At 54.8% G+C, this 24,933-nt stretch overlaps 9 protein-coding genes across 9 annotated transcripts; 3 read left to right on the forward strand and 6 right to left on the reverse strand.

The window, feature by feature from the left end:
- Window positions 1-1,980: 1,980 nt before the first annotated feature.
- Window positions 1,981-3,000, forward strand: INS49_001821 (uncharacterized protein; the record flags this gene model as incomplete). Its single annotated transcript, XM_043162642.1, has 1 exon — window positions 1,981-3,000. One exon carries the CDS (start codon window positions 1,981-1,983, stop codon window positions 2,998-3,000), a length of 1,020 nt encoding a protein of 339 aa, XP_043031148.1.
- A 774-nt stretch (window positions 3,001-3,774) lies between these two features.
- On the reverse strand, window positions 3,775-5,961 carry INS49_001822 (uncharacterized protein; the record flags this gene model as incomplete). The annotated part of the gene is made up of 2 exons (XM_043162643.1): window positions 3,775-4,908; window positions 5,446-5,961. 2 exons carry the CDS (start codon window positions 5,959-5,961, stop codon window positions 3,775-3,777), a joined length of 1,650 nt encoding a protein of 549 aa, XP_043031149.1.
- A 3,391-nt stretch (window positions 5,962-9,352) lies between these two features.
- On the reverse strand, window positions 9,353-11,360 carry INS49_001823 (uncharacterized protein; the record flags this gene model as incomplete). The annotated part of the gene is made up of 4 exons (XM_043162644.1): window positions 9,353-10,128; window positions 10,207-10,759; window positions 10,843-10,914; window positions 10,983-11,360. 4 exons carry the CDS (start codon window positions 11,358-11,360, stop codon window positions 9,353-9,355), a joined length of 1,779 nt encoding a protein of 592 aa, XP_043031150.1.
- Window positions 11,361-11,406: 46 nt separating this feature from the next.
- On the reverse strand, window positions 11,407-12,453 carry INS49_001824 (uncharacterized protein; the record flags this gene model as incomplete). Its single annotated transcript, XM_043162645.1, has 1 exon — window positions 11,407-12,453. One exon carries the CDS (start codon window positions 12,451-12,453, stop codon window positions 11,407-11,409), a length of 1,047 nt encoding a protein of 348 aa, XP_043031151.1.
- A 1,215-nt stretch (window positions 12,454-13,668) lies between these two features.
- INS49_001825 (uncharacterized protein) lies at window positions 13,669-15,114 on the reverse strand (the record flags this gene model as incomplete). Its single annotated transcript, XM_043162646.1, has 1 exon — window positions 13,669-15,114. The coding sequence occupies one exon, from the start codon at window positions 15,112-15,114 to the stop codon at window positions 13,669-13,671; it is 1,446 nt and encodes a 481-aa protein (XP_043031152.1).
- Window positions 15,115-16,604: 1,490 nt separating this feature from the next.
- Window positions 16,605-17,334, reverse strand: INS49_001826 (uncharacterized protein; the record flags this gene model as incomplete). Its single annotated transcript, XM_043162647.1, has 4 exons — window positions 16,605-16,758; window positions 16,813-17,036; window positions 17,141-17,206; window positions 17,263-17,334. 4 exons carry the CDS (start codon window positions 17,332-17,334, stop codon window positions 16,605-16,607), a joined length of 516 nt encoding a protein of 171 aa, XP_043031153.1.
- A 701-nt stretch (window positions 17,335-18,035) lies between these two features.
- On the reverse strand, window positions 18,036-19,350 carry INS49_001827 (uncharacterized protein; the record flags this gene model as incomplete). Its single annotated transcript, XM_043162648.1, has 4 exons — window positions 18,036-18,552; window positions 18,603-18,956; window positions 19,017-19,144; window positions 19,321-19,350. 4 exons carry the CDS (start codon window positions 19,348-19,350, stop codon window positions 18,036-18,038), a joined length of 1,029 nt encoding a protein of 342 aa, XP_043031154.1.
- A 344-nt stretch (window positions 19,351-19,694) lies between these two features.
- On the forward strand, window positions 19,695-20,469 carry INS49_001828 (uncharacterized protein; the record flags this gene model as incomplete). The annotated part of the gene is made up of 3 exons (XM_043162649.1): window positions 19,695-19,764; window positions 19,829-20,247; window positions 20,314-20,469. The coding sequence occupies 3 exons, from the start codon at window positions 19,695-19,697 to the stop codon at window positions 20,467-20,469; spliced, it is 645 nt and encodes a 214-aa protein (XP_043031155.1).
- A 605-nt stretch (window positions 20,470-21,074) lies between these two features.
- INS49_001829 (uncharacterized protein) lies at window positions 21,075-23,470 on the forward strand (the record flags this gene model as incomplete). The annotated part of the gene is made up of 2 exons (XM_043162650.1): window positions 21,075-21,878; window positions 21,938-23,470. The coding sequence occupies 2 exons, from the start codon at window positions 21,075-21,077 to the stop codon at window positions 23,468-23,470; spliced, it is 2,337 nt and encodes a 778-aa protein (XP_043031156.1).
- Window positions 23,471-24,933: the final 1,463 nt, after the last annotated feature.

Here is a 24,933-nt window from a genome sequence, read left to right on the forward strand (position 1 = left end):
GGTGGCCTTCTGTCCGCCAAGAGATACTTCGTGATTTAAACGCCTGGCTACATACTCATGCAGGTACATGTACAAGCATTCAGCCCAGAGGCACCTCTCCGTCGCGCTTGCACCCAACGGCCTCCCCCACCCACAGCCTGGTGAACAAGTCAGCAAGACCCTTGACAAGGTGGCTTCACGGACGAAAACTCACGTCCCATGGAACGAGAACTCAACCAAGCAAGTGAGGCAACTATTGCCAACCTCGGGGGCAGGCAGACCGACCACCCCCTTCATTCCCACCCGTTGACGTGGAACAGTGACACGGCTCCAACAGGATCCCACCAACCATCCAGTTCGTCCATGGGGTAGTCGTGAAACTGTCAAAGAAGCGCACCCCGAGAGATTGTGGGCGTAGGGCTGGGGAGGGGACAGCCTTGATCGCATCTTCTTGCCTGCCACTTCCCGTCTTGGCCCGTTTCAAGGCGTACATTGTGGTTGTTCCCCCACGATTAGGGGAGACCCAATTCCGCCTTGCTGGCTGGCTTCCTCAAGGCCCATCTCTCAACGCTCAGTTGCGTGAGCTTGAGATGAGTTTCTGAACTCAACAGTTGTGTTGCATTTGAATGCTTGGTGAAGTCCATAATTAGCCGTCACATGCGTCCATGACCGGCCGAGACGACAGGCAGGAACTCCCGAACCGGTGACGACGGGTGTTGCCTTCGCGAGATGTTGAGCGCCCGTGGCTTTGCAACTGAAACCTCAATTTCAACGAAGAGAATGAAATCGATGGTTCATTTGTTGGATATAGACCTGTCTTGCACCGAGAGGCGGCTACCCGATTAATTAGCCTGCGCAGGTTTGTGAACCTGTAACCCGGTTCGGGTGCTGTACCCGATTTGGAGGAACATGGCCTGCGTAGCCATCCACAGAAAAAGGCGTTCGTAAATAGCACACAATATCATGTCTGCCTGCCAGCAGAAGGGAACTTGATCGTCTAAGAACGATTGCCTCTTTTTCGATCCGGACATCAGCTGGGAGACTATTGTCTAGCTGGGTGGTGTGCGTTGCACACATTATGCAATGTAATCCGGGGCCTCGGTCGTGTAAACATAGGGGATCACGGGCGCCGTAGAGTCTTTAAATGCCAGCAGCGGGGTACGAACTGCATATTCGGAGCCTGTGGCGTCTCGGTGAGAGGATTGCAACGCATCTTTCTGACTTGCGTCTCGCGATTATTACACCCGTGACCGAAGCCCTGTGGTCCTGATCTGACCGAGGTGGTATTGCGTTAACCAGTCCCGAGAAATGTTCAATAACGGAACAAGTTGTACAAAGGGCTCCCGATCAGTTGACCGAGTAAAAGAGGCGGCAGGCCATCGTACGCCGAGGCACCACCTCTCCTGACCGACGCGGATGCAATCTTAGACATCGATCAGCTAGGCATACGATTACTCACATGCCTTGTCTGCTGAATACCGAGCCGGCCCGTGCCGCAGCGCGATGTTGGAAGGATATCGCGATTCAAGAGTAGCACGGCAGGAGGGCGAGATGTTGAGTCCTCATTGAGGAGAAACAATCGTCCGGCTTCTGGTTGTGCAACACAAGAGATTGAAGTAGGTCTTGCTCTTCAATTCCACGAGTCTAGATAGTGCACATGGAGCCTCAACGCCTGGTTCGACAAGGGGTGCCGGTTGGAGAAAAGAGTTGATGATCACAGAGATAGATGTTCGCCATAGTTAAGAGTCCAGGTGTAAAGTTTGAACTCAGCAGATAGCTACTCCAGCTGGTTTGGGCCCTGATCGGCCTAGAGCCGTGCCTGCCGCAGGCGGTGCTGCGGTGACGTGCCGAGGTTCTGTAGTGGGCCCCAGGACAAGCCCAAACTCCAGATTGGAGTTGACGTCGAGACCACGACGAGCGACTCAGGCTCGCGCTGCCACAGCAAGAGCGACATCTCCCACCCCTCAATGCCACCATAACACGGTCGGTGACGATAGCGCCATGTCTTCGTTCTCAACGCAGGGCCGACTTGCCGCAAGGCTGGCTCAGCAAGCCCAATGGCGCATCGCCGCCAGCCAGCCTCAAAGCCTGTCAGCAGCGCGGGCAACATGCCAACACCGAGCAGTATCGCGACGAACACCAGCTCCGATCCGAACGCCTCTCTACTCCCACAGCTTCTCGACCTCGTCGCGGCTGCTCCTTGAGCAACAGTCCCCTCCAAGCACCGCTCCAAGCACCGCTCCAAGCACCGCTCCAAACGCCCCACAATCACAACCACAGTCCTCCCAGCCCGACCCTCCACCACGCCGACGACGACCCCGCTGGGTCTCCGCCGCGATATTCCTCCTCCTCGGCCTCGCGACAGGCACAGCCGTCCGCGCCGTCCTCTCGCCGCCGCCGCCCCTCCTCCCAGGCACCGACGTAGACGAGTCCCTCACCCGCGACATCCGCGCCGCCGCCGCCCAGCTGCCGGTCGTGAAGCGCCTCCTCTCGGACCCGGAGTGGTCCTCGTTCCACCACGAGGCCTACGAGGGTGTCCCGCGCGAGGCGCGCCCCCAGCGCATAACCACGGGGCCCCTCGCGGGATCCCGCGGCGTCGGGGCGTACCAGCACGTCTTCCACAACAACGCGACGGGCGAGGTCGCCGCGGTCGTGTACCTGGGCACCGGCACGATCGGCTGGCCGGGCGTCGTCCACGGCGGCGCCGTCGCCACCCTGCTGGACGAGCACTCGGCGCGCGCCGCGCTCAAGGACCTCGCGGCCGGCGGGGGCGGGGGGCTGCTCACCGCCAACCTCGACATCGCCTACAAGAGGCCGACGCTGTCGTCCGACTTCTACGTGCTGCGCGCCCGCGCGGTGCCCGAGGAGGGGCTGGCGCCCGAGGAGAGGGGCAAGAGGGGCAGGAAGGTCTGGGTAGATGCCACTGTCGAGACGGTTGACGGCAGGACGTGCGTCGAGTGCCGCTCGCTGTTTGTGTCGCCCAAGTCGGTGAACCTAAGGAGGGTGCCGGAGAATTTCTAGATCATGCCCATTGCGGGGTTTTGGGATCCTCGCGGTTCTTTGACTTGAAAGAGGTTGGTGTATACAGAGGGGCTTCTGCCCCACGGAGGATCTCAGCATGGGGTTTACAGCCTAAGAGAGCCCTGGGCCTTCACAAGATGTATAGAATGGCACCATGCGCCGGAGTAGTCTGGCGCTCGCAAGGTGCGGTGTTAGAAGCATAGAAGCCGGCGTAGACAAATGACAGAGCGGAGGGAAACAAGAACGTATCCGTGAAACATTTAGAGAAATGCAGGGGAATTCTCGTTGTTGTCGAGCTATGACAATGCCTTTAATGACAAGGTCGCCATCTAGTCCTGTACTGACGGCTTTCTGAGACTCACACTACATCATCGCTCTTGTGTGCCTTTGCGTCTCGCTGTCCTCTGCAGACCTGACTGAGAGCCCGTTAGAATCAAAACTTGTTCAAGACAGGTGTAATGTGGGACGCTGGTTCATTCTTTATCGCTCTGCCCGCCTCCAGCCCATACACCCTTCCCCGTTCCTGGATTCGGTTGGCACCCACGACTCCGAATCCTCAGAAGGTCTTGGTCATTGGCTTACATGGAAAGGAAGGGGGCAAGTGAGAGAAGCGTCTTGTAGTTGTGCAGATATTATATGCTCCAACTCATGCAGTACAATTACGGTAATATCAATTGCTCCGCCCCGATGTGCCAGATGTTTTTTTCCGTAGACATTTACAACGCGCGCATGACAATCCTATCCTACAATTGAATCCCCCCCCCCCCAACTCATTTACGACGGAGGGCCAGTAGGGTAAGGCGCTGGGTATCCGCCTTGGAAGCCACCCCTGGCGGCCATGTTGTGGTAAGCGCCGCGGCCGAAGTTGCCCATCTGCCCGTTGACGGGAGGCCCGCCGAAATAGCCAGCGGCGTAGTTCGGGCCGGCGTATTGGCCCCTGCCGCGTCCGCCGTAGAAGCCGCGGCGCGGTCCGCCGTTGTTGTAGCCCCCGCCACGAGGGCCGCGGTGCGGAGAGCCCCTGAGGCCGGTACTCCCATCTGAACTTCCTGGGCCGGTCGCGCCGTTGGACTGATTGAGTGGTCGCCCGTTGCTGTCGAAGCCGCCGGCGCTGGGCGGTCGGCGCGAGCCACGTGCTCGGTGGAACGGTCGCTTATTGTTCTTCGGTTTGCCGTCGACAAGGAACTCGATCCGCTTTACCGGGTCCGTGACCATGATGTTGCCCGTCAGACCTGCTTTCTCAAGCTCCTCGGCGGATGTGGTGGAAACCTGGAAGACATTTTCGAGCTTCTCGAGGGCCTTAACCTCCTGAACCCATGTCTTCACATAAGCTCCCTCCTTGTCGTAGTCGAAGGCCTGCTTAACCGGGTTGAAGATGCGAGCCTCACCCCTGGGGTCGTTCCCAACACCCGCAACGTACTGCCAATTTGCCCAGTTGGACGACACGTCGTAGTCCACCAGCATCATCTCGTACCATTCCGCGCCAAATCTCCAGTCAATTCCCAGGTGTTTTGTGAGAAACGATGCGACATTCTGCCTTGCTCTGTTGGATGTGTAGCCCGTGTGCAGCAATTCACGCTGCGATGCATCGATCAGGCCCATGCCAGTTGTGCCCGTGTTGAACCTCTGAATGATCTCCGCAACCTCGTCTGGACTCGGCTCCTGGTCTGGCAGGGCGTCCTCCTTGACAGAGGACTTCCACTTTGGCCTCTTCGCACTGGCTTCGCCCTCTCCATCGTAGTCGTGGTCTCGAAAGCCTTCGATACGGAACAGTCGGGCTCCGAACTTCATTGTGCAGAGCCGCATGTAGTCTCTCCATAGCAACTCGAAGCGTACAGCACTCGTCCCATCATTTTCGCCGTTCCCAAATCCATTCGCGTCTTTGTAATCAGGGTCTGTCCCATCCTCGTACTTCAACAGCTCATGGTGTACTTGTCGAGCTGTCACGCACCCCTGAGCCAAAAACGCAGACAATTTCGTACTGAATGCGGACCCGAGCATGCCATTGCGAGTTTCCTTGTAACTGTGCATGAGGCCGGCTTTAATCAAGTGGCGTAACCGTTCGGTCCCAGCGGTTTCTCCACCCTCGAACGGATGTGCAGACTCGGCGCCGTCAGGGTATGTAGGTACACCAGACAGGAAATTCCTGACCGGGGATAGAACGGCCTCTTCCAAGTCGCCATAGCTTGTCGGTATAACGAAAGGACCATGTTGGTCAGGTATGTGCGATATCTCGACCACAGGAGGAAGCTTTCCACTTTCTGGTTTCGGAAGTGTGGCCCTCGGTCGAGACCTCAGGGGTTCTATAGACTTCCTATAGGTGGTAAACACATCGGCAATTTCGCTGATAGGCGTCGCAACGTCTCGACTGAAGCACGCTGGTCAGTATCGCCACAGGTACGAGAAGGGAAAGTTTGGTTTGGAAGGGGGAGGGCGCCGGGGAGACACAATTACTGACTCGTCAACATAGTATTTCTCATCTGACCAGAGCTTGAAATCGGTGCCAAGCTCCTTGCAGACTGCAGAAACAGCCCTCTGGTCTCTGCGCTCTTCGACTCCTTCCTCGCCAGTCATCCACACAGCACCAACACTGTCCTCCCGATCTCTAAAGCCGTCCAACAAGCCCTTGACGACGTCGGCGACCAGGCCCACCCGAATTACCAGCCCGCTACCGACAGACTCGAGAGATTGCTTCAGGTCCCACACGGACTGGGTGATGAACTTTGCTCGGTGCGGGCCTGTCCTCCAGACTTTGCTCACTGCGCTTCTCGCCTCGGGGTAAGGGGAAGTACTGCCGGCTTTCAGGAATCCGGAGACCTCGATTTGCTGTGCCGGAAAGACGTAGACCGGTAGGAGATGCGTGAAGCCATGATCACCCTGGGTCGCAAGCCGATGGAAGATTGGATTGTCTGACAGGCGTAGGTCATGGCGGAGAATGTAGATCAAAATGTTGGATTTAGCCATGATGCCGTTACAGTTGTGACTCCGGTTCTGAATTTGGAGTCGCTGGTGGGAGAGAGCACCTTCTCTGCTCTTTTAGCGCCAGTCGAGGATACAGAAATTCCGAAAAGTTTCGGCTTCCCCCTTGAGACAAAATAGTGGAAAGTTCAAGACCACAGTCTAGGCAACGAGAAAGCAAGCCAATGCTTCGGTACACTGAAACATTCAGCAAGTTTCCTGGGTAGAAGAAGTTCAGACAACAACAGCCTGGGTTGGGAGTTGTATTTGGAATGGTTGTGTCATAGACTCCAAAATCGGTGCGCCAGCTAGGATGTAGCAGCCAAACAGAGCAACTCCAGGTGTCAAGTTGCTCCCGACAAAAGGGACGTGGGAGCAATGTTGTTTCTTCAGGGACGACCTTGTGCGGGAAGGAGCGTGAAAAAGGAGTGTCGAATCGTCCCTGCCACGACTTGTTAACCCGAACAGGAGGACAAAAAAGTGAGGGCGGGCTGGTGAGGCTCAGCACATGTGGCTCGAGGAGGCCAACTGCTCGGCATATGACGATGGATGCCAAGCCGGAGAAGGAAAGGGCTGGAAGTTGAGTTGAGGAAGAGCAGAGCTAGGGTATAGTTCGCTCGCTCGCTCGGCCGCCCAGCTTAGCGGCGGGCTGTTGATGAATATTGTCTGGGGTCCTCGCGATGAGGGGACCCTGAATTGCTGGCAGGACTTTGGGCCCAATTGGAGGGGCAGTCTGAAAATTTTAGGGACGGAGATCGTGCCGGCAGATGCAACACACTGTGCTGGATGCGGCGCCTCCTGCGATGGGCGCGGAAAGGGGCGTCGCCCGATGCCTTAGCAACACTGTCGATGGAGTGGTATGTGGTCTAGCAGCGATCGACGCTATTTAGGCTGACGGACGAGACAATTTTTGACATGGACAGCATTGTCAGGAGGTCTAATTCCTAGGGTGGCAACCGGTCCGCCTCGATGAAGGCGAGAACGAGGGCGGCGACAGTGATGCTCTTGAGCTTGGATCCCGAAAAGGCTCCCGAGGGCCCAGGGGTAGGTGTGATGGCCGGTGGGAACGCTTTGCTCCAGAGGACTGGAATCGGGACGGATGCCCTTGCTGAACGTGAGAGGGCCATTTTGAAGTTCATGGGCATTGATGGGGCACAGGGAGGCGGATGGGGAAAATGAGTGTTTCCACAGCAGGCCTGGCGATATCCAAACGCGGAGGCGGACCTGGAGATCGAGGCACAGAGAGACGTCAACACCCAGCCCAAGCCCAGACGTCCGCTCGCTCCCTGGGCGTCCCCACTTTTTGATTCTGGTCCCTGGCAGACCCCTGCCGGATGACGGTACGTACCGCCCTCACAGATAGACATATGCAGGTTTGCCAGCTGTTTGATGTCTGCGAGATGCGCCTGCACCTGCATCGCCTGGGCCTCTGTGCTACATATACGGAGTACCTGTGTCGCCACAGGCATTCACCGGGTTCTACCACGATCATCATCTCAGGTGCGAGTATGTGGGGGAAGCTGGACGGCTGTGTGGGAGTGAGGCTTCAGGTTTCATTGGTCAATTGGGATAACAAGGAGCCTCCCGGGCTCTCCGTATTCCTTCCTCGGCACCTGGGCGGACGGCGGGGCGGAACTACCCAGCTTTGGAGAGTTTTCCTGTGGAACTGACTGTTGGACCAGTATGTTATGGCACATAAATCTTGCGCTGCCGTCGAGTACACAGTTGGGATTGCGTTGAATTTTCACACTCGTGTTATATGATGTGTTGACGCCCACCTTGGGCAGGATTGCAGACTGCAAGAGTGCTGTGATCAAAAACAAGACACGGCACAGGATGAGACGAAGGACCCCGGAAAAGCAATGGCAGCTGTGCACTGCCGAACTCCGAGCCGTCCAGGGTCGAAGACGTCACAGACTCAGGGACGATCGTGGCATTGTTTCTGCCACACCTAGACATCGGCCCCGTACATGCGCATGTAGCACCGTAACTGCACGTCGAAGACCTGCTTTCCCATCTTCTCACTTTCGCATCTGAGCCACATGACAGCACCCTGCCAGCCTGCTCGATTTCATCGGAATGTTCATCGTGAAGTTCTCAATACCCATCTGATTCCTGCGCCCCTGATCCCTGGCCCTTGGATCTGCGTCTGTGTCAGCTACAAGTGCCTACGTAGTGTTCCCCAAGACGGACGCCCCACTGTGCACGGCCCACAACACGGTATCTTCCTTCACGCGTCTGTTCCCCCCCGCCCAAAGCCTGATCAGTAGGAGCATCAGACGCCACACGCATCGAGCTTCGTACCCTGTCATCCAGCCAACCATCCCAGGCAAGATCTGGTGCGAAGGAGATACCGTGCATCTCACGCTACACTGGCTTCGCCTTGGCACAACCGCGGACAGCAGATCTGTAAAACGTGGCCACTGTTGATAAACTCAATGTGCTGAACACACACTGTCCCCTCTCGTCATTCAGCGGCAGCAATCCCCGATGCGCCATGAACGGCACGTGCTAAGCAAAACCTTCCAGAAGCCCCGGCACTGTCGAGGCTTCTCGCCGGTGCAACATGTGCCGAGTGAGTACATCAAGAGGCGAGAAAAGATGGCCCGTCGTCTCGGCACACAACCATCAAACGTGGATGAACCCCCTCGTCGGGCCCCCAATCCTGCGGGCCTCGATCGGCTTGCCGACCAGCCACGACCACTCTGGCTGACGATGCCAACGCGCACCGTCTTCCAGAGGACGGTGTGTCGGGTCTTTCCGCCCGGCTATCCACGCTCAATCATCAAGGTCCGACGCACGGGGTCCTCTTTCTCTCATCATGCTTTTCGTCCGAGGCAGCAGTGATCAGTAGAAGCAATCAGGCCTGAAAAGGTGGCCCCCCGAGACACACACTTGGCAGTACAAGGATCACTCGGCCGAGTGGCCGGGTATGATGGGGAGCATCTCCGGGTCCACAACAACATTTGGGCACAAACAACCTGTGGACAGCATCCGAGTGTCAGTGATCACAGCAGTACACCGGAATCCTAGGTGGGAGTAAAGGATCAAACTCCATTGGTCAATTTAAGCTTTTTATTCTTCTTTCATCAGGCAGCGTATTCGTTTCTCCCGGAACATTACTATTGAATACCTAACCAGGCATTCTACTATCGACACATGAAAGCTGCCATACTCGTATCATCAACGATCCCGGGGGTCCACGGCTCAGGCAAGCTAAAGCACTGGTCAGCGGCTTCCGAGAATGTCGCATCATGATCTCCATGTCATGCACCTTAAATCGCCGTCAAGTCGTCGTGATTGAACCGGGTGATTTCAAGAAATTGTCGTTTGGACAAGGGGGAAATAAATCCGCGCGCAGTCTTTCCGTTGAGCTGTCAGTCAAGGCCATCTGCCATCACCACCATGACTGGCCCGCAGGGAGCGAGCTGGTCTCCTCATGATTGCGTGCTCCTCCATTTGCCGCCGCGACGGGCCTGGCCGCAGTCCGTCCAGATGTCTCAACAGAAGGGGTTGGTCGAGAAGGACGAGCGTCTCCAGGCTGACCCACAAGTGGGCCTTGGGCAGTGGCTCGAGGTGGGCGAATTCCATTGAGACCAGAAGTCGTGTCATGACCCCGCTGGACAGCCGGGGCCGACGGGAGCTGGTTTGTACCTCGTTTCTCGGGCAAGATCCAGCGAGAATTCGCGAGACCCGGTTGATTGAAATCAGATCCGCCTCCTATCGAAAAGCCGCCACCAGGAGGTCGACCAGGAAGTGCTTCATTGACAGTTGAAGCTGCACAGGGCTGTGCGCTCTCAGTTTCGACCCGATCACCATGGCTCGGAAACTGCTCCTGAGGAACATGGTTCCTCTTGTTTCCTTCCAAGATATCCTCCATGATTTTGGCCATGCTGGCAAATTCAGATGCATAAATAGACTCGGGCTCAGGTTGGTCGGTCAAGGAGGTGTCACCCATGGAGTTGCCTGGGCTGACAGTCTCGATACGGGGCTCCAATCCCAGCATCGCACGCTCGCGTTCGATCGCAGGCCGACGAGCCGCGTCCTGCTCCAGTGCTTTGGCCTCGTCCGGAGCCGCAGCTATCTGTCTGGGAGACGTCTCAGTGGTAACGACCTGTCCCAATTGGTCACAATGAGCAAATACCTGAGAAAGGAACTGGGTGCCTCTGCGCACTGAAGAATGGAGAGTCAGCTTTCGGTTATCTCGATTCAAATGGGGATTTTGGAACTTGCTAAGGACCAGTCACTTACTTCCAGGGTGCATCAGGATAACCTCAGCCTGGCGAGCTCTCGTGAGGGCAACACAGAGTCGATGGGGATCGTCAATAAAGTCCGTAGCGCTGGAACGAACGAGGTCCACGAACACGAAATCAGACTCAGTTCCTTGAGCGATGTCGATGGTCCGAGCCTCGAGTCGAGCCTCGACACCCAGGCGTGCCTGGAACGTCTGCGGAAGGTTCTTTATGGACTTTCTGTACTTCATGTACGCTTCTTTGTATGGGGCAATGATGAGGATGGTTCCACGATCAGTCCGCCCGACCTGACGGAAGCTTGGATCTTGGAGCAGCTCCATGACGCGATCCATTACAAAAACTCCATGATCCTCATTGTACCAGCTGGTGCCGACTTTGACTTCGCTGCGCCTGGGACTGAAGACAATCAAGCGAGGCTCACGGCATGTCTGACTAGGATCTAAGAAGCGCTCTAGGTATCGCTGTAGGTGCTGGACCGATGGCGGAAAGAGTTTGTCGTCCGCGTGGCCGCTAATCATCTTCATCTTGTAGAACATTCCCGAAGCGAGCCGCTGGAGTCCCCCATAGGCGCGGTGTTGATGAGGAGAGAATGCGGTACTGCCCCTGCACGATCCGCACGCTCCATCATGCTCACCAGCATCTGCGGAACCCAAGGGTTATCCCGAACATCGTCTGAGGCAACAAAGGGCCGAGTTTGACGATGATCCTAACGCACAACGTCAGAGGCTTTCAAACAAAAAGTGCCTTGTTTCTAATGGCTTCCAGTAAACTTACACCGCTGAATATCCATGCAACGGGCTCAAATTTGGCTATCGCGACTAAAGTCGAAGCCTCGCGGGCGTGAGGAGACTCGTCGAAGATCACAATATCGGGTTTGAAGTATCCATCGAACGCGGTAGCGGCAGGGACAGGAGTGGTGGCTATGAAGTCGACATGACTGAGTACATCGCGGTACAGCTGATTCACGCTGTTCTTGAACTCGTCTGACTTCGCAACGCTGCCATTCTTGGTTGCCTTGCCCATCAAGTCGTACAGTTTGCTGTACCTCTTCGTCTTCTGTGCATCATAGACGTCCCACGCAAGCTCGTCGAGGGTAGGAGCCAAGCAGTCGGGATTGAAAGATTGCTTGCGGTAGCGATTCAATCTAGCCATGAACATGAACTTCTCAGAGAAGTCCACTTTCCCCGTCCCAGCACCCCTATAGTGCCATCCATAGAGCCGCACAGCGTGGTTTTTTCAAGCCCAGACTCTTGTACAGCTTCACCATTTTGTTCGAAGTATCGTCAAGTGGCTTGTTGATGTCGAGAAGGTAAAGGACTTTGGCAGAACGCGGTTCAAATTTGTCCGGGGCAAGCCAAATCTCGTTCTTGGATTGTATGGCCGTGGTCAGCACCAGATTCCAATGTGTCTTTCCAGCACCTGGACCACCCGGGAGGATGCAAATGCCACAGGGCAGATTGCCAATAACAGTTCTGTATGCCGCGATCTGGTGCTCATTAAAACCCTTGAGCATCGTGATCACCTTGGCTGGGAGTACTCCCCTGTTCATTGGGTCCGCTAGATGAGGGAAATGGTTGAAGAGGCTGACTGTGAAGCGCGGGTTTTTGAAATCCATCAGGTACATGAAAGCATCGTGTTGCTTCTGGGTACGGTCATTCTTCGGGTTCAGTGCCAGTTTGGTGACGGCTCCAAGCTCGGCGTCTTTGGTAGCGGAGGAGATCCTCAACTTTATGTTGACCATGATTGCCTTCTTGTCGCCCAGAAGGTACTTGTTGCTCTTCTGTGGTGCGCCGCCGTGCTCCAAGTCGTCAGGATCGCCCTGAATGGGCCGCAAGGTGCCTGGAGGGACATCTTTCGGGACCTTGACTTCAAAGGCGGCAAGGCGATAAGCGTCTTCAGGAAGGCCCATGGAGGCGGCGGGGTTGTCGACGCGTTCTGCGTCGAGCCATTTCGATCTCTTCTCTTTGCCAGACTTGCTCAGCAGCATTATCTCGCAATTCTCCCCCTCCTTCGGGAAGCAGAACTGGGACTGGTCGCCAGGGCGGATCAGGAGCAACCAACCCGACTTGTCCTTTCCTTGCCACACATTCGCGACCACCCAGGTCTTGAAGGCGGTCTGCTTCTCGTTGAATGCATTGATGTCTTTGGCCTCGTTCTGGAATTCGACGACTGTTCCCTGGCTGTGGCGACGGTGGTACTCGGCTGGGTCGTCGAACACATACAGCGGTGTGATTCGCCTGGACATTTCGGCAGGTGTCAACCCTACCTGGGATTCCAGTATGCGTTGGGAGAGGCAGTTGCTGATTTCAAAATCTCCTAACAACAAAATTAGGCCATGCAACTTAACGAAAAGGTTTTTGAAGGGGCAGTGACGCGTAGTGGCTGTGAGAGAGGGGGTTGGTTTGGGTTCGATCGAAGGGATGGAAGGAGCTCGACACCAACACGTTGCGCTTGAAAGAAAAGGGGAAATAAACAGGCACCAGCCAAAACTGGGAATTGGCGGGGCAATTCAGCTGTGAACGAGACAAAAGTCTTGCAAGACTTGATAAGGGGAACCACAAAGCTGTGAAAACCAGCAGAGCAAGTCTGCAGTTCTTGGGTATGGACTGCGGTGGCAGTGTCAAAGGAAGGAACCGGCCAGGCAGGTAGGACACGGCTTGCACTGCACAGGTCGCCGCCTTGGAGCTACACAAACAGCTACCTCTTGTTCAATGGGGTCAGTGTGCTGTGCTGAATGCCAAACAATAATCTTACATTTAGAATGCATTGTAGATCTGACGTGGACCAAAAGAACATAGAGCATGTGTATTACAGCGGCACGCGAGTGATGCAGATGACCAAATGTTCAGTATCACCCTTGCACCGAGGTTGTTGGCTCATCTATGTTGACGACTGAGCCAGAAACTGACAGGGCCTTCAAATGCTTCCCTTGTATCAGTGAAGAGGCATTTGATGCTCTCAGTACTCCCGCGGGCAGCTTGAGCTTCTCCCTCACGAGAAGATGGAGCGGGTCGATTAGATGGTCCCTCGACTGCAGGGCACTCCAATGGAAGACCCTTCAGTGTCTTGCTCTCCAGTCAAAGGCCTTCCATTCGATGATATTCCAGTATCTGGCCCCGGGGTACTGGGCCCTCCAGTGCCTACCTAGGTAATGTCCTAGTTATCGTATCCTGTAGGAGTGCCGCTGCTGTCTGGCGACCGTTTGATTAGGTAATTGCATTTCACCTAGATTCTCCGCCCGAGAGAGCTGCCCAGCTTATGGGCTGATAGCTTGGTAGAGGCCGTGGGGTCAACGCTGAATCTCTGCGGCCTCTCGAGCCACCGGCTTATAGCGAGGTGTTTCCCGGTGCCACACTTATGTCCTTCATAGTCAGTGCATTGTTTCCCGACCAATGTTTCCATGAAATACTACCCCAAGAGAGGTGTTCACGACGGGTTACATCTGGTAAACTGCACCTGATCACGTACTTGGAATTTTCTTCTTCACACGTTTCTCCCGGCCTTGGAAACCCTCACTCTGTTCTGCCACCGCCTTTGGTTGCAATGGTACACTTGGTCGAGGTGGAGGCGATTCATGGCGAGGTTTCTGAGGACCCCGGAGAACAGAGGGGTCCCCTTCCTTTCCAATCGATTCGATGTTTTCATTGCAGGACTTTTGAAGTACAGCAAGTGACGCTTCTGCATGTTGTAATCTGGTAGTGAAGGTTTGAGCCTGTTTGGTCAGTTCGTCCAGATCAAAGAGTATTGAGGTACTCAGTGCATTTCTTTTCGGGTCGATGCTCAAGGCCTTCAGCCTTCTCTCCGTGTGAACTAGCTTGTCCTTCAGCGCCTGAGCTTTTGCGCCCAAACCGTCGGTGTTGGAATCAAGCTGCTTCCGTGTGGCTTGTAGCCTTCCTTGGAACGTGCTCCCATGTCGAGCCAGATCCTCAAGTAGATCGCGAGGGAGCGCTTTCTGCAGCGCGAATTCAACCACTTTGGAATCAGTTGACACTTGACTGTCGTCAGCCTTCCTCTTCTGCCCTGATGCCGGTGATACGCGTGATGTAGATGACGACTTTTTGGACATCTCGGATCTCTTCCTGTCAATTCCAAGTCCAACCGTCATGAGGATATCGACCATGGCTTTCAGCTGGGAAAAGCCATGGACGTAGGTCTTTGGATTCACCAGTGACTGCTTGGGAGATAGCTTGGAGGCAAGATCTACAGCATCTGACAGGTGCACCAAAATTGCTTTGTTGTCCTTCTGCGACCATCCTGAGCCGGGGTTGTATCCTCGATCTGTACGAAAAAGCCGGCTCAGCTCAGCCGCAAACACTGTCAAGAATAGGTCAGGGCCCATGGCATGGCTGATCGGTCGAAACATGTTGGCAATCTTGCTGGCGTGTGCCAAGTCGTTCTTTGTGACTTCTGGTGGGGCTCGTAACACTTCTGGTCTGCCGCTACGAGCCCCATCGGTGATGTGCATGCCCTGATTGCGAAGCTGCTTTACCGACACGCATGTGTACGCTTCACCCGTGACGGGGCCATACACAAGGTACTCTTCGGGGATTACGTATGCAGTGAGGCCCATTTCTCTAAGGGCGTGAACGTGGTAGATTTCGTTGTGCTTCCCACGAAGTGAGGTATCGAACACGGCCACGTACGCATCGTTTCCGGGGCCTGCAAAGTTCAACGCTGTTTGCAAATTTGCTGCCCAGGAACTGAAATGGCTTTTTCCACGTCGCCCCTCTAGATGCATCTGAACCTCGGACTTGATCTGTGCTGTGGGCATTTGGAATATAGACTTGTCGTGTGGTTCCTTGTCCGAGCCGTAGAATGCATGGGGAGTGACAGCGCTTGTCGTATTCAATCTATGATTGCCACCGCTTGCGGTATTCCAACCCCGGAACAGGAATCTCGGGATCATTTCGTTCCATTCTGTTTGAAGTGTCTCTTAGCATGGCGCTGTATAGTCATATTTTGTATTTTACCCAACCGCATCATGACTTCATTCCCATTTGATATGTTACCTAGGCACCTAGGTCTTTGTGGTTCAAATGAGTGAGACTTACTTGGATGAACGTCGATCCCAGTCTTTTGAGTCTGGCTTTTGGGGTTGGGTGCCATTGCCTGGCCAGTCCTTCACATACGCGTTTGCTTGTCTTTCTGGAGTAGAATAAATCGACTGATCGGTCATGTTGTGGTATGTCACAAAGCTCTACGACACATGCTTGACGGTGTGCGAGGCTGTCATATATGTACCAAAACATATATCACATCCATTCCGACAGGGAGGCTCCAAAGACGAATATGCTGAAATCCTTGCAAAGATTTCAGCATGCTGTGACACTTTCACTGTGCAGGCCTACTTGAAGAAAGAAACCATGTCGCCTGGAGTTAGGCAGCCTGTGACAACTTCCTATCTATGTGCTTATAAGTCTTCATTGTATATGTCTGACTTGACATGCTTGCTTGAAGGTCAGCCACAAGTTGCACACAATGAGAAATGTAAACACTCGTATTCGATGGTCAAACTCCTTTAATCTGATTGTTTTCGACGCTCCTTTGTGTTTTAAACCCCCCATGTATTTCCTTTGTGAAATGGCATTACCGGTATACCGAGACCCAAGGATCCGTCTTTCGAACATTCATCCGCAAAGCCTGCGTTGCGGTAGCTCACATAGGCTTCAATGATACCAGAAACACTGCCCTTTGGCTGTGGCGTCAGACTCCAGGAAATTGTGTCCTCAGCATGTGCCAATCATGCAGCAGAACAGCCTGGACAAAACATTTCCGCCTTCAACAGAGGATGAGGGCTGGTTCAACATTTGAAGGCCGCCCGAGGGCCATTTTGACTGGTTGTTTGGAGCAGAATGTTGCCGAAAAAAAAAAAGGAAAAAAAAAAAAATAAAAATTGAGAAAAAGGAAAAGGAACTTTCGATAACCAATTGGAAAAAGATTATTGATTTTGGCTGTTGTTAAAATCTCCTTCATAATACGTAAGTTCTAGTCTGCAAGGCTCAATTTAAGCTATCTATGAATAAAAGGAATTATATTCTTTTTGGAGAGCCACCCGTTGATGGCAGATGAGAGTTATCGTGGGGCCCAGCAGATCTATTGAGCTCGTTTTTCCCGGTATGTTAATTCATGGGCTATAGCCTGCGTCTTGGTACGAACGTAGTCATCACATGTGCTAGTTTCGATGTCGAGTTGTTCGAAGAACGCAGACTCGTCACGTACTTTTGGTTTCAATGCTGAATGAGGAGAAATGCACACAAAGATACCTGAGCTTTTGCGTGGTACTCTGATAATATTATGTACTGTCATTTCCCACGATTTCTCCCGTATTTTATATTTTCATGAGTATAGACTCTTTCTGTAGTTATGATTGTACACGTGTGCCTGGGTACGCATCCCTTAACCGCCTGTGGCACACTGGCACTGTTGGTAGTCGGATGACAGGGTACTGGGACAGGACACCTGTTCAAAGTCCACGATCGGATTGTCGCCCAGCACCTGACTCTGTGCCATGATGTCGAAATGATAAGCGTACCCGTAGTCATTGTTACCGCTGGCAGACAGTCAGCATACACTGAATCAGCAGCCGCATGGACACTTCACCTACCTCTGAGGGCACCACTTCTCATTGCCATTGTATGGACAGAGGTTCGTGACCATCACCGTGATGCTGCTGCCCGCTGCCCCTCCCGTGCCCTGGCCCGAGGGCGCTGAGCCGGTGGACGTGAGCTTGAAGCACGTCCCACAGCCGGAGCCACACCACGTCGCGCTGCCAAACAAAGAAGTGGAGGCAGCAGCGGTGTAAAGGCCGTTTCCACAGCGATTCGTACACTTTGGCCAGCCAGAAACATTTCAGGACACTCGCACGATAAATGACAATTCCAGAGACATTATGGAGGGCGGCGCCAGCGGTCACCCAAGCTGGACAGACTTACCTGCCACCCAAAGGCCGTATTACCGGTACCACAACCACAAGCTCCCTTCAGACCATCGTAATAGCGCTGCAAACCTGTCAGTGAAAAGGCAGTATGTAGTAAAGTGTTCCGACGACACTGACTGTAGTCGTCGCCTTGCCGCTGAGCGCCGTGACAGACGTGGCCGCCAGTAAAAGAGCGCCCAAGAACTTCATAGTAGCAGCTGTGAAAGTTTGTCGGAGGACTGAACCGCTTGTGGATCACAAAGAACGTCCGCCCATCGCTGGCTTATAAGCGCAGCCGGCGGTGGAAGTAATGGAAATACATGAGCGCATCATTAGCGAGCGCTTTCAGTGGCAAGGTACGAGGGGTGGCTCGGGAATTATCCAAGCCATATTTCAAGCCCTCACAAACAGGCTGAGCCAAAAAGACTCATCATAGTTGTTTCGATTGTATTGACACTTGTGGGATTCCGCTTACGCAGTCGCCCTCAATATGGGAATTCAGGAGCCTCATCATCCGAAGTGGCCAGGCATGTCCTGACTTCCCCACAATTCTTCAGGGGCTGACCCGGAAGGCTTCCCGACCAGCGCGGTGACAGGCCATACCGAAAGCTTGATTCGAGAGATCCAGATTAATCTTATTGATCAAGCCGAGCTAGGATCCATATAGGCGTCACTCGGAATAGCGGCCGATATTGTTTGCTATTTCTCGTGGGTTTGCGACATAGCTGACTGCTGACAGCCAATATCGCTGCGGCAATCCTCCTCTCCTTCAAGCCTCATCATTTTCTCCGATGAGCGTGACTGCAGTGAGTGTTGGATGTGGCAGCGTGTCTGAGGTTTGTGGGTGTTGTCGGTGTCTCACATGCCCGATTAATCCGCCCCCAGTCCAGTCGTGCCGCTATCGCATGTCTTCAACTATCGTCCCAAAGTCTTCTCAGCGCTGCCATCGAGATGAGGACCGCCTCGTCCGTCCGAATGGTCCTGCTGCCTTGATTTGGCAAGACGTTGACCCAGTGATCGAACAACTCCTTCGTGCGACCTCCACTAATACCCATTCCACCCAGCTCCGGATCGTTCATAGAGGCGTACTCTAGACCTCGCGGGCCGCCAAACACGATCAGAAGGTGATTGAATGTCTGCCTCTTGAACGGAGGAAACGCCTTGTTCGCGGGCGTGCCTCGCTCAGATGTTCCGATACTCATGTCGTACCCGCCCTCGAACTGGCTCTCGGTAAAGACTGCTGAAAGCGAGCTTGCATTACGGACAGAGTATCCCCAGTAGTAGCCCGCCTCCGTGCGTGGAGTTTGTGGGTGCACTGGCTCTGGGTTTTTCAGTGATTGGTCCGGGAACTGCAAAGTCACCCGTGTGTTCGGAGGGATCTCTTCGGAGATGGTCACAGGTCTCTGCATTCCAATGTCCACGGATGTTCTGTGTCCTGGTTAGATGAGATGTACCTGAAGGCTGAGATGCTTGCTCACCCTTTCCCGCCCTCCGGACGTCCCCTGACCGTAAATCCTTCCCGGAATGGCAACCACTCATCCTTGTGAGGATGATGCGGCATGTCAAGACTGGGCAACAGACCGGCCCTGGCCAAGTTATCGTGCAGTGGGAACAATGCTTTGCGCATGAAAGGCGGTGTCTCCAAGTAACCAAGGACATGTGCGATGAAATGACACGGATCAGTATCGCCGGTGTACCTGTCCTTGTCGACAGCCCGAGGCCGTGAGTCGCTTGGGCTGTCATCGTAGACAACGACTTCGTCCACACAGAAGACAGCCAAGGCCCTGGCAATGCGGCCGGTGGTTGTTATCCTTTGGTCTGCGGTTTTCAAACTGCATCAAGTTAATATGTATTCGACACGCCTGGTCGGCATGGCACAGATGCACAATTACTCTGTAATGATGCTGCCAGGCACGGCGATTGACACGGTGAAGTCACGGCCGCCTGTTGGCTGAAACCTAGCCGATGGCTTGAAGGTGCTGGTGTTGGCATCTTCGCCATCGTCGTCAGTTCTCCTCCTCTGCGAGCTGCCAGTCAGTACGAGATTTCACTACACCGGACGACCTATGTCAAGATTGGAATTGGTTCGGACAGATCCAGTGAGACCGCGATACTGGCTTTCACATGAGGCCGGGGTCGCTAGCGCAATTCTGTACTGCTGGGTTGCAATACTGTCAAAGCAAAAGCAAGACTTACCTTAGCTCTGTGATCTGCCGAATAAGACATGATCAAGTGATGGAACGAAATGTAATAAATCTGTCGGCATCTGCACGATTGATGAGTGATGGCAGGACTGGTTTGAATGGTCTCCCATGAAAACCTGCAACAATTCCCGATAAGAAATTCTGCCTGCTTATCGCTGTCCGCCTTCCCTTTCTATCACCCCTGCGGACCTAGTCTGACCGAGGCTGCCTGGGTGCACCAGTACAGCTACCTCCCCTGCCTGCCCAGCGACACCGGGCATCCGGACAGATTACACCCTTCGGTCAACAGTGTGCACGCTGCCAGCTCTCCCTTCCAAGATTGATCTTCTGCGTTGGACCTACGACAGACAAAACCTACAAGCAAACATGGCTGTCCACGTCGGATCATCGTCTGAATGGCGACAAATCCTCCAGTCCACCATCGTGGTGGCTGACTGTGAGTGTGCTGCCGTGCCCCAGCCGGCTCATCGGCGCTCAAACTGACAATCGCCTCCGTCCAGTCTACGCCGACTGGTGTGGTCCCTGCAAAATGATCGCACCGACATTCGAGTCCCTTGCAACCAAATTCTCCAAGCCGAAGCGCATTACATTCGCCAAGATCAACGTTGACAACCAGAAGGACATCGCATCGCAATATGGCGTGCGCGCCATGCCTACCTTCATGATCTTCAAGAACGGCTCCGCAATAGATACCATTCAGGGAGCCAATCCGCCTGCTCTGACCGCCGCGGTAGAGAAGGCCGTCAAGTTGGCGGGCCCCACGACTGGGGGAGGTTTCAACGTGCCAGGGCGCACTCTGGGGGGCAGTGGCCCTGCACAGTCTCGGGAGTCGCTTCGAAGGCCGATCAAATGGGACCTGAACAACTTCCTGAACGCGATCATCAATTTCTTCGGACTGTACCTGGTCTCGTTGTTCTCGGTGAGTACTTCCCGGTCCTGCACGGCTGCCCGTGTTGCAGCTTCATACTGACAGTCGCGACCACAGTTTGACCCTTACAAAGCCGCCGAGACCTCCAGATACAACGTACACAATCCTGTCGCGCCTGCAACTACCTCCAGCAGTTCTGCGCCCGGTGGGGCCGTCAAGAAACCAGCTCCTAAGGCTACATTCCGGACTCTGGCCGACCTGGGTAACGATTAAATCACTGGTCTCTACAGTAGCACTTGGCGGCGTGGGTAATATGAGCGGAGCACGTTCTTGGGTTCTGAGGGCACGGCGTTTTGGGAGGGCCACATGCCGACAGGCATTGCAATTTGTTCAGGCCATATTTGTCTTTGCAGATATTGAAAGTAGCGTGGAATGGATATCCGTGAACCCCAACAATAGACAGTGGGCCAGATGCATGATTAATTGCCACATGGTGGGGGAGCTCCCACCCGCGTCATGTCACGTCTCCCGCGCTGCGGCGGCAAAGGCTCCTTCGAGCACCGCAGATTTGAAATTTGGGGCTTCCGGTTGGACCACCAACCCTGCCGGAACTTTTCTCTCTACAACTTTCTCAACACCACACATTCGCCGCGATGCTTACTGCTAGGAGGCTGCAAAACGCCTGCCCGTCATGCACGGCTCAGATCCTCAAGCTTTATGTGCACTCAATTGCAGAGATTAGTCCTGCCATAGCTTCAAATCCACGGCAGACCATCTCGAGAAGCAGGTTCCGCGGCCGAAGGCAAAATGCACGATTCTTGTCGACAACATCGAATAGACTGCAGGATGGACGCACTGAAGATACATCCGGGGCTCAGATGCCACATCAGTCCCCAGAAGAACTCGCAGCACGACCGAACAAAGCACGGTTGCCACCAGACCAAGACCCCGAAACGGTAGTCCGGCAAGCGAAGCGCATGTTTGGCGACACCCTCCCGAGCGGCTACTTGTCCGATGAAGAATACATAGTCTACGAAAGGCTGTATGGGGCTCCAATGCGCCGCACAAGACCAGAAGATGTTGGGTTTGGATCCTTTGGCGAATCTGAGGAAGACGTGGCAAAGAACGCACTACTTCGAGAGACTCGGCTTGGCGGGCTGGAAGAGGTGGAATACACATCGCAGTCTGTCCCCAGACTTGACGCTGGGGAAGAAGAAGCCATGGCGGAGGAGCTGCTGACAGCGCGACCACCGAGTGATGCGCAACTTGAGTACATTGAGGCCAATGCCAGCAATCAGCGCGAGTACGATGCCCTCTTGCAACTGCAAAAGGATTTCGAAGCGGCCAGAATCGTTGCAGTGCAAGATGCGGTAGTTGCGGCGGCGCAAGACGCGGCAAAGGAGGCACAGCCGGAAGAAGAAGTCGAGGAGGAATTCGATGAGGAATTCGAGGACGAGGAGGGCGAGGAAGAAGATCTCGACGACACAGAACCAGATGCTCAACTCCTGGATTGGTACCCAGGCCAGGAGGGCCCGCGGCAACACCAGTACACGATGGAAGGCCAGTTCAGAACATCACCAAGCACGCTACAGCTGCCGAACGTCGATTTCGTTGAACCAATCACGGAACTGCTAAGGCGAACGGACACAAAACACATCGGACCACGGCTGAGAAACACTTCGGTGGCCCCGGCCTCCCACAGTCGCCAGCTACACCTCGGTCCGGCAGAAATTTGCCGCAGAAGGGTCTGGGCCTAGAAGCAGGGTACTACAGGATGTCGGAAATCGATGCTGATGCTTTCATCGCCACAGCATTGCCTGGCATCTATGCCTCAGTCACGAGCACTTTGGTAGAAGTGCGCAAGAGGCTTGGCCCTGAATGGCTGCGCGGCCTTCTGAACCGCAAAGACGCCGACGGCCAAGGGCCTCGCGTGCTTGACGCTGGTGCTGGCGGTGCTGGGCTGGCAGCCTGGCAGAACGTGCTGCAGGCAGAGTGGGATGTCCTGCGCAGCAACAATGCGGAGACCGCGGAGCCGGACCCGGCACCATCAGGGAAGAGGACAGTCATTGTTGGGTCAAATCAACTGCGACATCGCATATCACGATTTCTCGAAAACACACAGTTCCTGCCCCGACTGCCACACTACACACACTCAGTAGAGAACATGGAGAAGCAACTTGATGCTCCAGAGGTCCCACAGAAACGAAAGGTGTACGATGTCATCATTGCCACGCACCTTTTGATGCCCCTCGAGAAGGACTGGAGGAGAAAGGACATCCTTGACAACCTGTGGTCGTTGTTGTCACCCGAGGGCGGTGTCCTAATTATGCTGGAGAAGGGGCACCCAAGAGGCTTCGAGGCCATCGCTGATGTGCGCGAAAGGCTTCTAGAGGATTTCATCGTCCCGCCCACACCTGGTGGCGCACCGGAAGCCATCGAGCAGGATGTGGAGCGGACCCGTGAGCCTGGCATGATCGTCGCGCCGTGTACGAACCACTCCAAATGCCCCATGTACTTGAACCCAGGCATGAGCCCTGGTCGCAAGGACTTCTGCCACTTTAGCCAGCGATTTATTCGTCCTCCCTTTCTGCAAAGGATCTTGGAGGCGAAGCATCGCAATCACGAGGACATCAACTTCAGCTACATTGCGGTACGCCGCGGTATGCCGGCTTCAAACCCGGCACCAGCCGAGGCGTCCCCAGCAGTAGCTGAGGGCAGTGCTGAGCCTGTCGGCGTGAAGCCCGTCCGCCAGGGCGTGGAGGCCACAACAAAGGCCTTTGCAGGCTACGAGGATGTGGCCTCAGACAGCTCAGACCGTCCTCAGCCCCTCTCTCTCCCACGCAACATCCTTCCACCGCTCAAACGCAAGGGCCATGTCACGCTCGACCTCTGCACGCCGGCTGGCACCATCGAGCGGTGGACCGTGCCGCGGAGCTTCAGCAAACAGGCGTACCACGATGCACGCAAGGCAAGGTGGGGCGATCTGTGGGCTCTGGGCGCGAAGACTCGCGTGCGGCGTACCGTACGACTCGGCAGGGGCATCGCGGAAGGCGAGGTCATACCTCAGGACGGCGGCGTCCGGGCCACCAGGGCTGTCGCGAGCGGGAAGAAGGGCCGCCCCAAGGTCGTGGAGCTGGACTATGATGGCAAGGGCGTCTTGTCGGGCCGGCCTAGGGGTCTTGTTGGGCAGAGGCCCGAGAGGAGGACGAAGAGCGGGAGGAAACCGCCTAGGCCTAGGAACATTGTGAAGGATTCGGAAGAGGACGAGGACTGAGTATGGTTCGGCGTGCTAACGCATATGGCCCTGAGCTGCGCTGTACATACGGCGATGCCCATGGGCATGCGTCTCTAGATTGTGCCAATACGAACACACTGCTCTCCCTGCGCTGGGATCTCCACTTCACTGTTCTTGAGCTGAGTTGTGCTCCCCTGAGCCCCAGTATTCGCACCCTGGGCTTCCATTTCAGCTCCTTTTCTGAAGTCTTAACACGAGTCACCGGGAAAAACCGCGTGGGCGGCATGGAACAATTTGATGTTTCCTGGGCGATGAACGAGACACGCGGTGAAGTCCACTTGCAGGGAGCTTTGCCTGTGATATAGGGCTCATCCTCACGAATCTCGATGATGGCTCGGCGGACCCACCGGAGACGCTCGCCATTCTACGTGCACTCGGGCAGCGCGATTGTGTGACGTACCGAGTTAGCGTGCGAAACCAAGCTCAAGCTGCGGCTCCAAAGCTGTCGACACAGCCTAGGAAGCATGGCTAACATGAGAGTACCCGAGCAGAGCACCCGAAAGCTACGAAGCAATTAATCAGCTCCAGGCTTCAATCTGCGGTGCTTGCGCAATGAACAAAGCCATAGCATCAGTGTTCAATAAGATATACGCCCGGGCTGAGAACTCTGCAGACGTGGCGCCAAGTCTGCGCTTCCAATAGAAAAGAAGACAATAGCAAATAAGGTGAGGGTTCAGGCGCATAAGGTCCCTTGGTTCACGGGCCTCCGAGGTCTGAATTCGCGATCTGCCGGCGGCTCTCGACCCGGAACGATCCAGAATGCAGTCTCGCGGCGTGCCTAGTATCTACACGGTTCCGTGGGGTGCAAGTAACATCTTGGTTCATTATTTTTCCAGGTCTTTGAGATGCCAGCCGTAGGAGGGTGTCAATATTTTGAATTAGAATTTCCGGACCTTGAGTTCGCATCTTCCAGTGATTTGGTTTGCGGAAGGCTAAATCACGGAGCTTCATCAAATCGGCATATAGGCCGATGAGGAGGCAGAGGTCACAATAAGGTTCAGGATTCACACCAAGACGGCTTCAAGCAGCCAATTGATTCGCGGTCGCGCCGCACGGTTGTCTAGACCCTTCCAATGCCAAGTGAAGACGTTGCGATTTCTCCTGTGCGTTGGAGGAATGGGCCCCCAACGGCTGGTCCGGGAGACAAGACCTGGAGCTTAGCGAAGATCATGCGCACGTACTTGGGTGTCTATTCCGTCGCAAAGTGCGGAGGAGGCCAGCTTTACAGCACCTGGGCAGTCAAAGCCCAAGGGCCACGGCCCCATAGTCTTGCAATTTAGACGACTCGAGGCAGGGCCAGGTGTAGATAACAATGACTTGGCTGAGTACTCAGTTAGGTATACACGTGCCTGACGGAAGTGTCCAGGCCCTCGTAGTCGTCCACATATCAATCCAAGTCAGCGAACGCGGAATACCAATGGATATCTGGATCACACACCGAG

The sequence above is a fragment of the Diaporthe citri genome (genome assembly GCF_014595645.1).
Source record: "Diaporthe citri strain NFHF-8-4 chromosome Unknown scaffold_1, whole genome shotgun sequence".
Lineage (NCBI taxonomy): Eukaryota > Fungi > Ascomycota > Sordariomycetes > Diaporthales > Diaporthaceae > Diaporthe > Diaporthe citri.